Source organism: Gossypium hirsutum, chromosome D05, assembly GCF_007990345.1.
Source record: "Gossypium hirsutum isolate 1008001.06 chromosome D05, Gossypium_hirsutum_v2.1, whole genome shotgun sequence".
In the NCBI taxonomy this organism is placed as follows: Eukaryota; Viridiplantae; Streptophyta; class Magnoliopsida; order Malvales; family Malvaceae; genus Gossypium; species Gossypium hirsutum.
Genome location: NC_053441.1, coordinates 38897988 through 38911457, shown reverse-complemented (window position 1 = coordinate 38911457; position 13470 = coordinate 38897988). Strand labels below are relative to the sequence as shown.

General features: G+C 37.3%; 2 protein-coding genes and 2 pseudogenes across 5 annotated transcripts; all 4 read left to right on the top strand.

Moving 5' to 3' along the window:
• Window positions 1-1608: 1608 nt before the first annotated feature.
• On the top strand, window positions 1609-3233 carry LOC107939968 (pectate lyase). 4 transcript variants are annotated; one of them, XR_005914258.1, is made up of 2 exons: window positions 1609-2562; window positions 2704-3233. XR_005914258.1 is itself a non-coding variant. In XM_041094793.1 (2 exons), the coding sequence occupies exons 1-2, from the start codon at window positions 2255-2257 to the stop codon at window positions 3115-3117; spliced, it is 741 nt and encodes a 246-aa protein (XP_040950727.1). In that variant the 5' UTR covers window positions 1609-2254; the 3' UTR covers window positions 3118-3233. The 4 variants fall into 4 exon arrangements, 2 of the variants coding, with proteins under 2 accessions (XP_040950727.1, XP_040950726.1); XR_005914257.1 differs by having other exon boundaries at window positions 2669-3233; XM_041094793.1 differs by having other exon boundaries at window positions 2685-3233.
• A 1789-nt stretch (window positions 3234-5022) lies between these two features.
• On the top strand, window positions 5023-6606 carry LOC107939974 (pectate lyase-like; annotated as a pseudogene).
• Window positions 6607-8239: 1633 nt separating this feature from the next.
• Window positions 8240-9852, top strand: LOC107939965 (pectate lyase-like; annotated as a pseudogene).
• Window positions 9853-11533: 1681 nt separating this feature from the next.
• On the top strand, window positions 11534-13221 carry LOC121217977 (pectate lyase). Its single transcript, XM_041094791.1, has 2 exons — window positions 11534-12493; window positions 12585-13221. Exons 1-2 carry the CDS (start codon window positions 11654-11656, stop codon window positions 13047-13049), a joined length of 1305 nt encoding a protein of 434 aa, XP_040950725.1. The 5' UTR covers window positions 11534-11653; the 3' UTR covers window positions 13050-13221.
• Window positions 13222-13470: the final 249 nt, after the last annotated feature.

The window sequence follows — 13470 nt, the reverse complement described above, 5'->3', positions numbered from 1 at the left end:
CATCAATCTTTAGTTGGTGTAGACACCAAATAGATCAAATACATTAATCTAACATATCTAGTATATATATTCTATTGCAAGGTGTTGTTGGATTTGTGGAGACCTTCAGTTTTAAGTGAGTTTAGAATTTGCTATGTGTCACCAATCATTTTATGATAGGTATGGAAATTAATGAAATTAAATATTTGGTTAGATCTAAAATTTGCGTAATTAATTAAAAATTTTAACAATCGCGAGACCATTTACTTTCTATAAATTTTGTATGTCCCAACTTACATATTCGGGTACTCAATCATTTTTCAAAACACATCAAATTGAGAAAAGAAAGAAAGAAGAATCATAAGTGTTCCTCATATAGTAATATTCCTACTAATGCAATTGCAATGGCGATTCCTCTCGGTGTTCTTACATCACCATGAACTAAGTTGATTTTTTACTACAACATATAATGGAGACATCAATTATACTTTTAAGGTGGTATATGAGTTTGATTTCTTTAAGGCTCAGCGAGGGTCGAGGAGCCGTCCAGGGGCCCTAATACTTTTAAAAGATCTTTTTAAAGAAGTTCACTTGATAGGTTTGAGCTCCCACAAATGACGTTGCTTTTACCGGTATAGAGTCAAACACTGAAGTAAAAAAACTTGCAAAGCCGAGAGGACATAGGACTAATAATTCAACATCTATGTTTTGAGTTGATCCTTAGTTGAAGCTTGGTATCAACCTATTCAAGGGCTTAAATAATTGTATATATGTTTATAATTGATGTAGGTAATATGTTTATAATTGATGTAGGTAATAAAGTATGCGTAACAAAATTGAAATTCATAATAGAATATTAATGTTTTGGAACAGTGAGAAATTTAAGGCTTTACTAAACTACTAATTGATGTGGATTCAAATCCCTACGACAACATATTTTATATTCCTTTAATATAATAAGAACTAAAATAGCCTTCAACAATATAACTTATTTTAAACAGGAAAGAAAAATATTTCTAATTTCCATAAAGGAGTCGGTGCTTGATCGACTCATGTCACCAAATTAGTTAAGGACTTCTATAAAACTTAGTGTAGATGTTAACGATAATGAAATATGCATTAAAAATCACCACAAAGGTTCAATTTCCCCTTCAATCTTAGTACTCTTTTAGACTTTTAAAATTTGAATACTTAGTACTTTTATATTCAAAGGTCCAAGTAAAAAGTTAGAGTCCAATTCATATCAAATATTTAGATTTAAGAGAAATCAATAAACTCTCTTACCAATTGAACTTTTATTTTTTAAATCAGCCAAGTTGAAGGACTAAAATCTTGAAATTGAAAGCAGAGAGGTTTCATCTGGAAATGTTGAAGAGTAAAGGGATTGGACGATAATTAAAGAATGTGTTTTTTGTAATTTCTAAAATTAGACGTTTGGAATGGCGTAAAAATTGCAAGAAAACCTGAACTGTTTCTATCAAAAAAAAAGAAAACAAAACCTGAACATTTTTTTCGCACTTGAAACACTAGTAGCCAAGTGTGTTTTCTAAATTTGGTAAATTTCATCCATCCCGGTGTACTATAAATAGCGACATAATGATGGTGTTCCCTGCAAATTAAACTCGAGTTCAAGTTTTTAGAGCCGTAGCTTGTCTCTCCTATCCTATTAAGGTCCTGCTTGCATCCAACCAGTTGTTTCCAAGAGCTAGGCTTTGATATTTAAAATAAGAACCACTATGGGTATTTCTAGTTATAGTTATAGTTTCTTTCTGTTTTTATTTGTTTTCATAATCCCAACCCTAGAAGCTCATATCACTGAGTATGACGAGTACTGGACGGCATGAGAATTGGAAGCCATTGAGAACCTGGACAAGGCCTATCACTCCAACCTGGAGGAGGTGGTCCGCCATTACAATGACCACTTCTCTAGGTCCATGCTCGAGTTTTATATCACCAAAAGGGTGTTGGCATAATCGAAAAAGGGTCCCTGTGAGGTTTACCAACCACGTTGACAGTTGCTGGAGATGTGATCCTGACTGGGAAAAGAACAGGAAGAAGTTGGCCCACTGTGCCCCTGGATTTGCTCGAGGAAATACCAGTGGAAAGGATGGTGAGTTTTACGTGGTCACTGACCTTATTGATAATGCTGCTGACCCCAAGCCTGGAACTCTGCGTCATGCTGCCACCCAAGCGGGACCACATTGGATGACTTTCAAAGGGTCCATGACCATCAAGCTGCAACAGAAGCTCATTGTTACAAGTGATAAGACCATTGATGCGAGGGGAGCCAATGTGGAAGTTTGTAATGGCGCTGGTATCACTATCCAATTTGCGAAGAATATCATTATCCATGGCCTTCAAATCCATCACATTATTCCTGCCAAGGGTGGCTAGATCAAGGATGGTGAAAACCACCATGGGTTACGGGGTGACAGCGACGGAGATGGGGTCCCTCTTTTTGGAGCAACCAATGTTTGGCTCGACCATCTTTCCCTTCACCATTGCGCTGATGGCCTTATCGATGTCGTTTAAAGATCAACTGATGTTACCATTTCTAACTGCCACTTCACTGACCACAACAATGTAAGCTTACTTTCCTTTATATTTTAAACTAGGCACGATGAGGAATTTTTTAATTGAAAAAATAATAAAATTGAAATGAAAAAATTACTGGTGATCTTGTTTGGAGCAAGCGACTCTTACAGTGCCGACAAGAAGATGCAGGTCACTGTTGCTTTGAACCACTTTGGTAAAGGATTGGTGGAGAGGATGCCTAGGTGCCGATTTGGTTTTATTCATGTCGTCAACAATGACTACAATCATTGGTTCCTGTATGCCATTGGCGGCACCAACAACCCTACAATTATCAGCCAGGGAAATAGGTATTCAGCGCCAGGCTTTGGGGCTAAAGAGGTGACCTGTAGAGGCCTCTTAAAGCCGGCACAGTGGAAGAATTGGAATTGGGTATCACAAGGTGACCACTTCGAGAGTGGTGCCTTTTTTACACCATCCGGTAATCCAAGTGCCAGCAAGCGGTTTGGTGCCGACAAAATGATGCCTTTCAAACCCGGTCAAATGGTCCCCGAACTCACAAAGTATGCCGGACCACTCAGCTGCTCAATCGGCCGTCCTTACTAAAAACTCTATTTTTATATGCAAGTGTCCTCCCTTTTTTACGTACAATATTTGATACCCAAGCATAGTACATTTGGTATCTTTTCTGAATGATTGTCAGTAAATTTTCTTTTATGCGATTCCTCCCTATTCTCTTCTTCTCTCCTACTAATAGATAATTACAATTTTTTTCACAGGCGTATCTGTGGAAATCAAAAATTTAAAACATAAATGTTTGTTTGAAAATAACAAATAATGAATAATGAAATGTGTGGTTTCAAACAAAGTAACAATAATAACAATGATTATCATGCTGGTTTCATCAGTCTTTAGTTGGTGTAGGCACCAAATCAATCAAATACATTAATTTAATATATCTAGTATATATATTCTATTGCAGGGTTTTTTTGGATTTATGGAAACCTTCAATTTTAAGTGAGTTTAGAATTCGCTATGTGTCACCAATCATTTCATGATAGGAATGGAAATTAATGAAATAAAATATTTGGTTAGAACTAAAGTTACGTAATGAATCAAAAATTTTAACAATCGCGAGACCATTTAGTTTCTATAAAATTTGCATGTCCCAACTTACATATTCGGGTACTTAGTCATTTGTCAAAACACATCAAAGTGAGAAAAGAAAGAAACAAGAATCATGAGAGTTCCTCATATAGTAATATTCTTAATAATGCAATCGCAACGGTGATTCCACCAGGTGTTCTTGCATTGCCAAGAACTAAATTGATTTTTTAGAACAACATTGATAATGGAGACATCAAGTATGCATTTAAGGTGGTGTATGAGTTAGATTTCTTTAAGACTCGGCGAGGGTCGAGGAGCCATCGAAGACATTATTTTTACCAGTATAAAGTCAAATATCTAAGCAAAAAAACTTGCAAAGCCGAGAGGACATAGGATTAATAATTCGGTATCTATGTTTTGAGTTGCTCCTTAGTTGACGCGTCGTATCAGCTTAGTAAGGCCTGAACAAATCGTATAGATATTTATAATTTATGGAGGCAATAAAGTATGCGTAACAAAATTGAAATTCATAAAAGAAAATCAACGTTTTGGTACATTGTTAAATTTAAGGTTATACTTGCATAATAATTGATGTGGGTTCAAATCCCTTTGATAACATATTTTATATTCTTTTAAAACAATAAGAATTAAAATAACCTTCAATAATATAACTTATATTAAACATGTAAGGAAAGTATTTCTCATTTCCGTAATAGAGTCGATGCTCGATCGACTCGTGTCACCGAATTTGTTAAGGACTTCAATAAAAGCTAGTATAGATTGTAACAATAATGAAATATGCATTAAAAATCACCACAGAGGTTCAATATCCACTTGAATCTCTGTACTCTTTTGGACTTTTAAAATTTGAATACATAGTACTTTTATATTCCAAGGTCCAAGTAATAAATTAGAGTCCAATTCATATCACATATTTAGATTTAATAGAAATCAATAAGCTCTCTTACCAATTGAACTTTTATTTTTTAAATCAGCCAAGTGGAAGGATTAAAATCTTGAAATTGAAAGGAGAGAGGTTTCATTTGGAAATGTTGAAGAGTAAAGGGAGTGGAGGAAAATTAGAGAATTTTTTTTTGTAATTTTTGAAATTAGACGTTTATAACGGTCTAAAAAATGCAAGAAAACCTCCACTGTTTCTATCCAAAAAAAAGGAAACAAAATCCAACCATTTTTTACGCAATTGAAACACTAGTAGCCAAGTGTGTTTTGTAAATTTGGTAATTTTCATGAATCTCGGTGTACTATAAATAGTGACATAATGATTGTGTTCCAATCAAATCATGCTCGAGTTCAAGTTTTTGGTGCCGTAGCTTGTCTCTCTTGTCCTATTAGGGTCCTGTTTGCATCCAACCAGTTGTTTCCAAGAGCTAGGCTTTGATACTTAAAATAAGAACCACTATGGGTATTTCAAGTTATAGTTTCTTTCTGTTTTTATTTGTTGTCATAATCCCAACCCTAGAAGCTCATGTCCCTGAGTATGACGAGTACTGGACAGCACGAGAATTGGAAGCCATTGAGAACCTGGACAAGGCCTATCACTCCAACCCGGAGGAGGTGGTCCGCCATTACAATGACCACTTCTCTAGGACCATGCTCGAGTTTTATATCACCAAAAAAGTGTTGGCAGAATAAAAAAAGGGTCCCTGTGAGGTTACCAACAACGTTGACAGTTGCTGGAGATGTGATCCTGACTGGGAAAAGAACAGGAAGAAGTTGGCCGATTGTGCCCCTGGATTTGCTCGAGGTACTACCGGTGGAAAGGATGGTGAGTTTTACGTGGTCACTGACCCTATTGATAATGCTGCTGACCCCAAGCCTGGAACTCTGCGTCATGCTGTAACCCAAACAGGACCACTTTGGATCACTTTCAAAGGGTCCATGACCATCAAGCTGCAGCAGGAGCTCATTGTTACAAGTGATAAGACCATTGATGGAAGGGGAGCCAATGTGGAAATTTGTAATGGTGCTGGTATTACGATCCAATTTGCGAAGAATATCATTATCTATGGCCTTCAAATCCATCACATTATTCCCGCCAACGGTGGCAAGATCAAGGATGGTGAAAACCACCATGGGTTACGGGGTGACAGCGACGGAGATGGGGTGTCTATTTTCGGATCAACCAACGTTTGGCTTGACCATCTTGCCCTTAACCATTGCGCCGATGGCCTTATCGATGTCGTTCAAGGATCAACTGCTGTTAACGTTTCTAACTGCCACTTCACTGACCATAACGATGTAAGCTTACTTTCCTTTCACTTTTAAACTATGCACGATAAGGAATTTTTTGATTGACAAAAATAATACAATTGAAATGAAAAAAATTACAGGTGATGTTGTTTGGAGCAAGCGACTCTTACAGTGCCGACAAGAAGATGCAGGTCACTGTTGCTTTGAACCACTTCGGTAAAGGATTGGTAGAGAGGATGCCTAGGTGCCGATTTGGTTTTATTCATGTCGTCAACAATGACTACAATCACTGGTTCCTGTATGCCATTGGCGGCACCAGCAGCCCTACAATTATCAGCCAGGGAAATAGGTATTCAGCGCCAGGCTTTGAGGCTAAAGAGGTGACCTGTAGGGGCCTCTTAAAGCCGGGACAGTGGAAGAATTGGAATTGGGTATCACAAGGTGACCACTTCGAAAACGGTGCCTTTTTTACACCATCAGGTAATCCAAGTGCCAGCAAGCAATTTGGTGCCGACAAAATGATGCCTTTCAAACCCGGTCAAATGGTCCCCGAACTCACAAAGTATGCCGGACCACTAAGCTGCACAATCGGCCGTCCTTGCTAAAAACGCTATTTTTATATGCATATGTCCTCCCTTTTTTACGTACAATATTTGATACCCAAGCATAGTACATTTGGTATCTTTTCTGAATGATTGTCAGTAAATTTTCTTTTATGCGATCCCACCCTATTCTCTTCTTCTCTCCTAGTAATAGATAATCACAATTTTTTTCGCACGCGTAACTGTGGAAATCATAAATTTAGAACATAAATGTTTGTTTGAAAATAACATATAATGAATAATGAAATGTGTGGTTTGAAATAAAGTAACAATAATAACATTGATTATCATGGTGTTTTCATCAATCTTTAGTTGGTGTAGGCACCAAATCAATCAAATACATTAATCTAACATATCTAGTATATATTTCTATTGCAAGGTTTTTTTGGATTTGTGGAAACCTTCAGTTTAAAGTGAGTTTAGAATTCGCTATGCGTCACCAATCATTTCATGACAGGAATGGAAATTAATGAAATAAAATATTTGGTTAGAACTAAAGTTGTGTAATTAATTAAAAATTTTAACAATGCGAGACATTTAGTTTCTATAAATTTGCATGTCCCGACTTACATATTCGGGTAATTAGTCATTTGTCAAAACACATCAAAGTGAGAAAAGAAAGAAACAAGAATCATGGTCATTCCTATATAGTAATATTCGTAATAATGCAATCGCAACTGTGATTCCACCAGTGTTCTTGCATCACCAAGAACAAATTGATTTTCTAGAACAACATTTATAATGGAGACATCAAGTATGTATTTAAGGTGGTGTATGAGTTAGATTTCTTTAAGACTCAGCGGGGGTCGGGGAGCCGCCCAAGACATTGCTTTTACCAGTATAAAGTCAAATACCGAAGAAAAAAACTTGCAAAGCCGAGAGGACATAGGATTAATAATTCAGCACCTATGTTTTGAGTTGCTCATAGTTGACGCGTGGTATCAGCTTAGTAATGGCTTAAATAATCGTATAGATATTTATAATTGATGGACATAATAAAGTATGCTTAACAAATTTGAAAATCAAAAAAGAAAATCAATGTCTTGGTACAGTGTTAAATTATGGTTTTACTAGCATAATAATTGATTTGGGTTCAAATCCCTTCGACAACATATTTTATATTCTTTTAAAACAATAAGAATTAAAATAACCTTCAATAATATAACTTATTTTAAACATGAAAGGAATGTATTTCTAATTTCCGTAATAGAGTCGATGCTCGATCGACTCATGTCACCGAATTAGTTAAGGACTTCAATAAATGTTAGTATAGATTGTAACAATAATGAAATATGCATTAAAAATCACCACAGAGGTTCAATATACACTCGAATCTCTGTACTCTTTTAGACTTTTAAAATTTGAATACATAGTGCTTTTATATTCAAAGGTCCAAGTAATAAATTAGAGTCCAATTCATATCACATATTCAGATTTGAGAGAAATAAATAAACTCTCTTACCAATTGAACTTTTATTTTTTAAATCAACCAAGTGCAAGGATTAAAATCTTGAAATTGAAAGGAGAGAGGTTTCATCTGGAAATGTTGAAGAGTAAAGGGATTGGAGGATAATTAGAGATTTTTTTTTGTAATTTCTAAATTAGACATTTAGAATGGTCTAAAAAATGCAAGAAAACCTCAACTGTTTCTATCCAAAAAAAAGGAAACAAAATCCAACCATTTTTTACGCACTTGAAACACTAGTAGCCAAGTGTGTTTTGTAAATTTGGAAATTTTCATGAATCCCGGTGTACTATAAATAGTGACATAACGATGGTGTTCCAAGCAAATCATGCTCGAGTTCAAGTTTTTGGTGCCGTAGCATGTCTCTCCTGTCCTATTAGGGTCCTGTTTGCATCCAACCAGTTGTTTCCAAGAGCTAGGCTTTGATACTTAAAATAAGAACCACTATGGGTATTTCTAGTTATAGTTTCTTTCTGTTTTTATTTGTTGTCATAATCCCAACCCTAGAAGCTCATATCGCTGAGTATGACGAGTACTGGACGGCACGAGAATTGGAAGCCATTGAGAACCTGGACAAGGCCTATCACTCCAACCCGGAGGAGGTGGTCCGCCATTACAATGACCACTTCTCTAGGACCATGCTCGAGTTTTATATCACCAAAAGGGTGTTGGCAGAATCAAAAAAGGGTCCCTGTGAGGTTACCAACCACGTTGACAGTTGCTGGCGATGTGATCCTGACTGGGAAAAGAATAGGAAGAAGTTGGCCAACTGTGCCCCTGGATTTGCTAGAGGTACTACCGGTGGAAAGGATGGTGAGTTTTACGTGGTCACTGACCCTATTGATAATGCTGCTGACCCCAAGCCTGGAACTCTGCGTCATGCTGTCACCCAAACTGGACCACTTTGGATCACTTTCAAAGGGTCCATGACCATCAAGCTGCAACAGGAGCTCATTGTTACAAGTGATAAGACCATTGATGCGAGGGGAGCCAATGTGAAATTTGTAATGGTGCTGGTATCACTATCCAATTTGTGAAGAATATCATTATCCATGGCCTTCAAATCCATCACATTATTCCCGCCAAGGGTGGCAAGATCAAGGATGGTGAAAACCACCATGGGTTACGGGGTGACAGCGACGGAGACGGGGTGTCTATTTTCGGATCAACCAATGTTTGGCTTGACCATCTTGCCCTTCACCATTGCGCCGATGGCCTTATCGATGTCGTTCAAGGATCAACTGCCGTTACCGTTTCTAACTGCCACTTCACTGACCATAACGATGTAAGCTTACTTTCCTTTCAATTTTAAACTACGCACGATGAGGAATTTTTGATTGACAAAAATAATACAATTGAAATGAAAAAAATTACAGGTGATGTTGTTTGGAGCAAGCGACTCTTACAGTGCCGACAAGAAGATGCAGGTCACTGTTGCTTTGAACCACTTCGGTAAAGGATTGGTAGAGAGGATGCCTAGGTGCCGATTTGGTTTTATTCATGTCGTCAACAATGACTACAATCACTGGTTCCTGTATGCCATTGGCGGCACCAGTAACCCTACAATTATCAGCCAGGGAAATAGGTATTCAGCGCCAGGCTTTGGGGCTAAAGAGTGACCTGTAGGGGCCTCTTAAAGCCGGGACAGTGGAAGAATTGGAATTGGGTATCACAAGGTGACCACTTCGAGAACGGTGCCTTTTTTACACCATCGGGTAATCCAAGTGCCAGCAAGCAATTTGGCGCCGACAAAATGATGCCTTTCAAACCTGGTCAAATGGTCCCCGAGCTCACAAAGTATGCCGGACCACTAAGCTGCACAATCGGCCGTCCTTGCTAAAAATGCTATTTTTATATGCATTTGTCCTCCCTTTTTTACGTACAATATTTGATACCCAAGCATAGTACATTTGGTATCTTTTCTGAATGATTGTCAATAAATTTTCTTTTATGCGATCCCACCCTATTCTCTTCTTCTCTCCTAGTAATAGATAATCACAATTTTTTTCGCACGCGTGACTGTGGAAATCATAAATTTAGAACATAAATGTTTGTTTGAAAATAACATATAATGAATAATGAAATGTGTGGTTTGAAATAAAGTAACAATAATAACATTGATTATCATGGTGTTTTCATCAATCTTTAGTTGGTGTAGGCACCAAATCAATCAAATACATTAATCTAACATATCTAGTATATATATTCTATTGCAAGGTTTTTTTGGATTTGTGGAAACCTTCAGCTTGAAGTGAGTTTAGAATTCGCTATGCGTCACCAATCATTTCATGACAGGAATGGAAATTAATGAAATAAAATATTTGGTTAGAACTAAAGTTGCGTAATTAATTAAAAATTTCAACAATCGCGAGACCATTTAGTTTCTATAAATTTTGCATGTCCCGACTTACATATTCGGGTAATTAGTCATTTGTCAAAACACATCAAAGTGAGAAAAGAAAGAAACAAGAATCATGGTCATTCCTCATATAGTTATATTCGTAATAATGCAATCGCAACGGTGATTCCACCAGGTGTTCTTGCATCACCAAGAACTAAATTGATTTTCTAGAACAACATTTATAATGGAGACATCAAGTATGTATTTAAGGTGGTGTATGAGTTAGATTTCTTTAAGACTCAGCGGGGGTCGGGGAGCTGCCCAAGACATTGCTTTTACCAGTATAAAGTCAAATACCGAAGCAAAAAAACTTGCAAAGTCGAGAGGACATAGGATTAATAATTCATCACCTATGTTTTGAGTTGCTCCATAGTTGACGCGTGGTATCAGCTTAGTAAGGGCTTAAATAATCGTATAGATATTTATAATTGATGGACATAATAAAGTATGCTTAACAAATTTGAAAATCAAAAAAGAAAATCAATGTCTTGGTACAGTGTTAAATTTATGGTTTTACTAGCATAATAATTGATTTGGGTTCAAATCCCTTCGACAACATATTTTATATTCTTTTAAAACAATAAGAATTAAAATAACCTTCAATAATATAACTTATTTTAAACATGAAAGGAATGTATTTCTAATTTCCGTAATAGAGTCGATGCTCGATCGACTCATGTCACCGAATTAGTTAAGGACTTCAATAAATGTTAGTATAGATTGTAACAATAATGAAATATGCATTAAAAATCACCACAGAGGTTCAATATACACTCGAATCTCTGTACTCTTTTAGACTTTTAAAATTTGAATACATAGTGCTTTTATATTCAAAGGTCCAAGTAATAAATTAGAGTCCAATTCATATCACATATTCAGATTTGAGAGAAATAAATAAACTCTCTTACCAATTGAACTTTTATTTTTTAAATCAACCAAGTGCAAGGATTAAAATCTTGAAATTGAAAGGAGAGAGGTTTCATCTGGAAATGTTGAAGAGTAAAGGGATTGGAGGATAATTAGAGTTTTTTTTGTAATTTCTGAAATTAGACGTTTAGAATGGTCTAAAAAATGCAAGAAAACCTCAACTGTTTCTATCCAAAAAAAAGGAAACAAAATCCAACCATTTTTTACGCACTTGAAACACTAGTAGCCAAGTGTGTTTTGTAAATTTGGAAATTTTCATGAATCCCGGTGTACTATAAATAGTGACATAATGATGGTGTTCCAAGCAAATCATGCTCGAGTTCAAGTTTTTGGTGCCGTAGCTTGTCTCTCCTGTCCTATTAGGGTCCTGTTTGCATCCAACCAGTTGTTTCCAAGAGCTAGGCTTTGATACTTAAAATAAGAACCACTATGGGTATTTCTAGTTATAGTTTCTTTCTGTTTTTATTTGTTGTCATAATCCCAACCCTAGAAGCTCATATCGCTGAGTATGACGAGTACTGGACGGCACGAGAATTGGAAGCCATTGAGAACCTGGACAAGGCCTATCACTCCAACCCGGAGGAGGTGGTCCGCCATTACAATGACCACTTCTCTAGGACCATGCTCGAGTTTTATATCACCAAAAGGGTGTTGGCAGAATCAAAAAAGGGTCCCTGTGAGGTTACCAACCACGTTGACAGTTGCTGGCGATGTGATCCTGACTGGGAAAAGAATAGGAAGAAGTTGGCCAACTGTGCCCCTGGATTTGCTCGAGGTACTACCGGTGGAAAGGATGGTGAGTTTTACGTGGTCACTGACCCTATTGATAATGCTGCTGACCCCAAGCCTGGAACTCTGCGTCATGCTGTCACCCAAACTGGACCACTTTGGATCACTTTCAAAGGGTCCATGACCATCAAGCTGCAACAGGAGCTCATTGTTACAAGTGATAAGACCATTGATGCGAGGGGAGCCAATGTGGAAATTTGTAATGGTGCTGGTATCACTATCCAATTTGTGAAGAATATCATTATCCATGGCCTTCAAATCCATCACATTATTCCCGCCAAGGGTGGCAAGATCAAGGATGGTGAAAACCACCATGGGTTACGGGGTGACAGCGACGGAGACGGGGTGTCTATTTTCGGATCAACCAATGTTTGGCTTGACCATCTTGCCCTTCACCATTGCGCCGATGGCCTTATCGATGTCGTTCAAGGATCAACTGCCGTTACCGTTTCTAACTGCCACTTCAGTGACCATAACGATGTAAGCTTACTTTCCTTTCAATTTTAAACTACGCACGATGAGGAATTTTTGATTGACAAAAATAATACAATTGAAATGAAAAAAATTACAGGTGATGTTGTTTGGAGCAAGCGACTCTTACAGTGCCGACAAGAAGATGCAGGTCACTGTTGCTTTGAACCACTTCGGTAAAGGATTGGTAGAGAGGATGCCTAGGTGCCGATTTGGTTTTATTCATGTCGTCAACAATGACTACAATCACTGGTTCCTGTATGCCATTGGCGGCACCAGCAACCCTACAATTATCAGCCAGGGAAATAGGTATTCAGCGCCAGGCTTTGGGGCTAAAGAGGTGACCTGTAGGGGCCTCTTAAAGCCGGGACAGTGGAAGAATTGGAATTGGGTATCACAAGGTGACCACTTCGAGAACGGTGCCTTTTTTACACCATCAGGTAATCCAAGTGCCAGCAAGCAATTTGGCGCCGACAAAATGATTCCTTTCAAACCTGGTCAAATGGTCCCCGAGCTCACAAAGTATGCCGGACCACTAAGCTGCACAATCGGCCGTCCTTGCTAAAAATGCTATTTTTATATGCATTTGTCCTCCCTTTTTTACGTACAATATTTGATACCCAAGCATAGTACATTTGGTATCTTTTCTGAATGATTGTCAGTAAATTTTCTTTTATGCGATCCCACCCTATTCTCTTCTTCTCTCCTAGTAATAGATAATCACAATTTTTTTCGCACGCGTGACTGTGGAAATCATAAATTTAGAACATAAATGTTTGTTTGAAAATAACATATAATGAATAATGAAATGTGTGGTTTGAAATAAAGTAACAATAATAACATTGATTATCATGGTGTTTTCATCAATCTTTAGTTGGTGTAGGCACCAAATCAATCAAATACATTAATCTAACATATCTAGTATATATATTCTATTGCAAGTTTTTTTTGGATTTGTGGAAACCTTCAGTTTGAAGTGAGTTTAG

What these genes read in the sequence shown, in the direction of transcription:
- LOC107939968 (XM_041094792.1), top strand. Translation starts at nt 2,255, where the DNA reads ATGCGAGGGGAGCCAATGTGGAAGTTTGTAATGGCGCTGGTATCACTA. An exon ending in ACTTCACTGACCACAACAAT is followed by an intron (nt 2,563 to 2,672) that starts GTAAGCTTACTT and finishes GTTTGGAGCAAG; the next exon opens with CGACTCTTACAGTGCCGACA.
- LOC121217977 (XM_041094791.1), top strand. Translation starts at nt 11,654, where the DNA reads ATGGGTATTTCTAGTTATAGTTTCTTTCTGTTTTTATTTGTTGTCATA. An exon ending in ACTTCAGTGACCATAACGAT is followed by an intron (nt 12,494 to 12,584) that starts GTAAGCTTACTT and finishes AAAAAATTACAG; the next exon opens with GTGATGTTGTTTGGAGCAAG.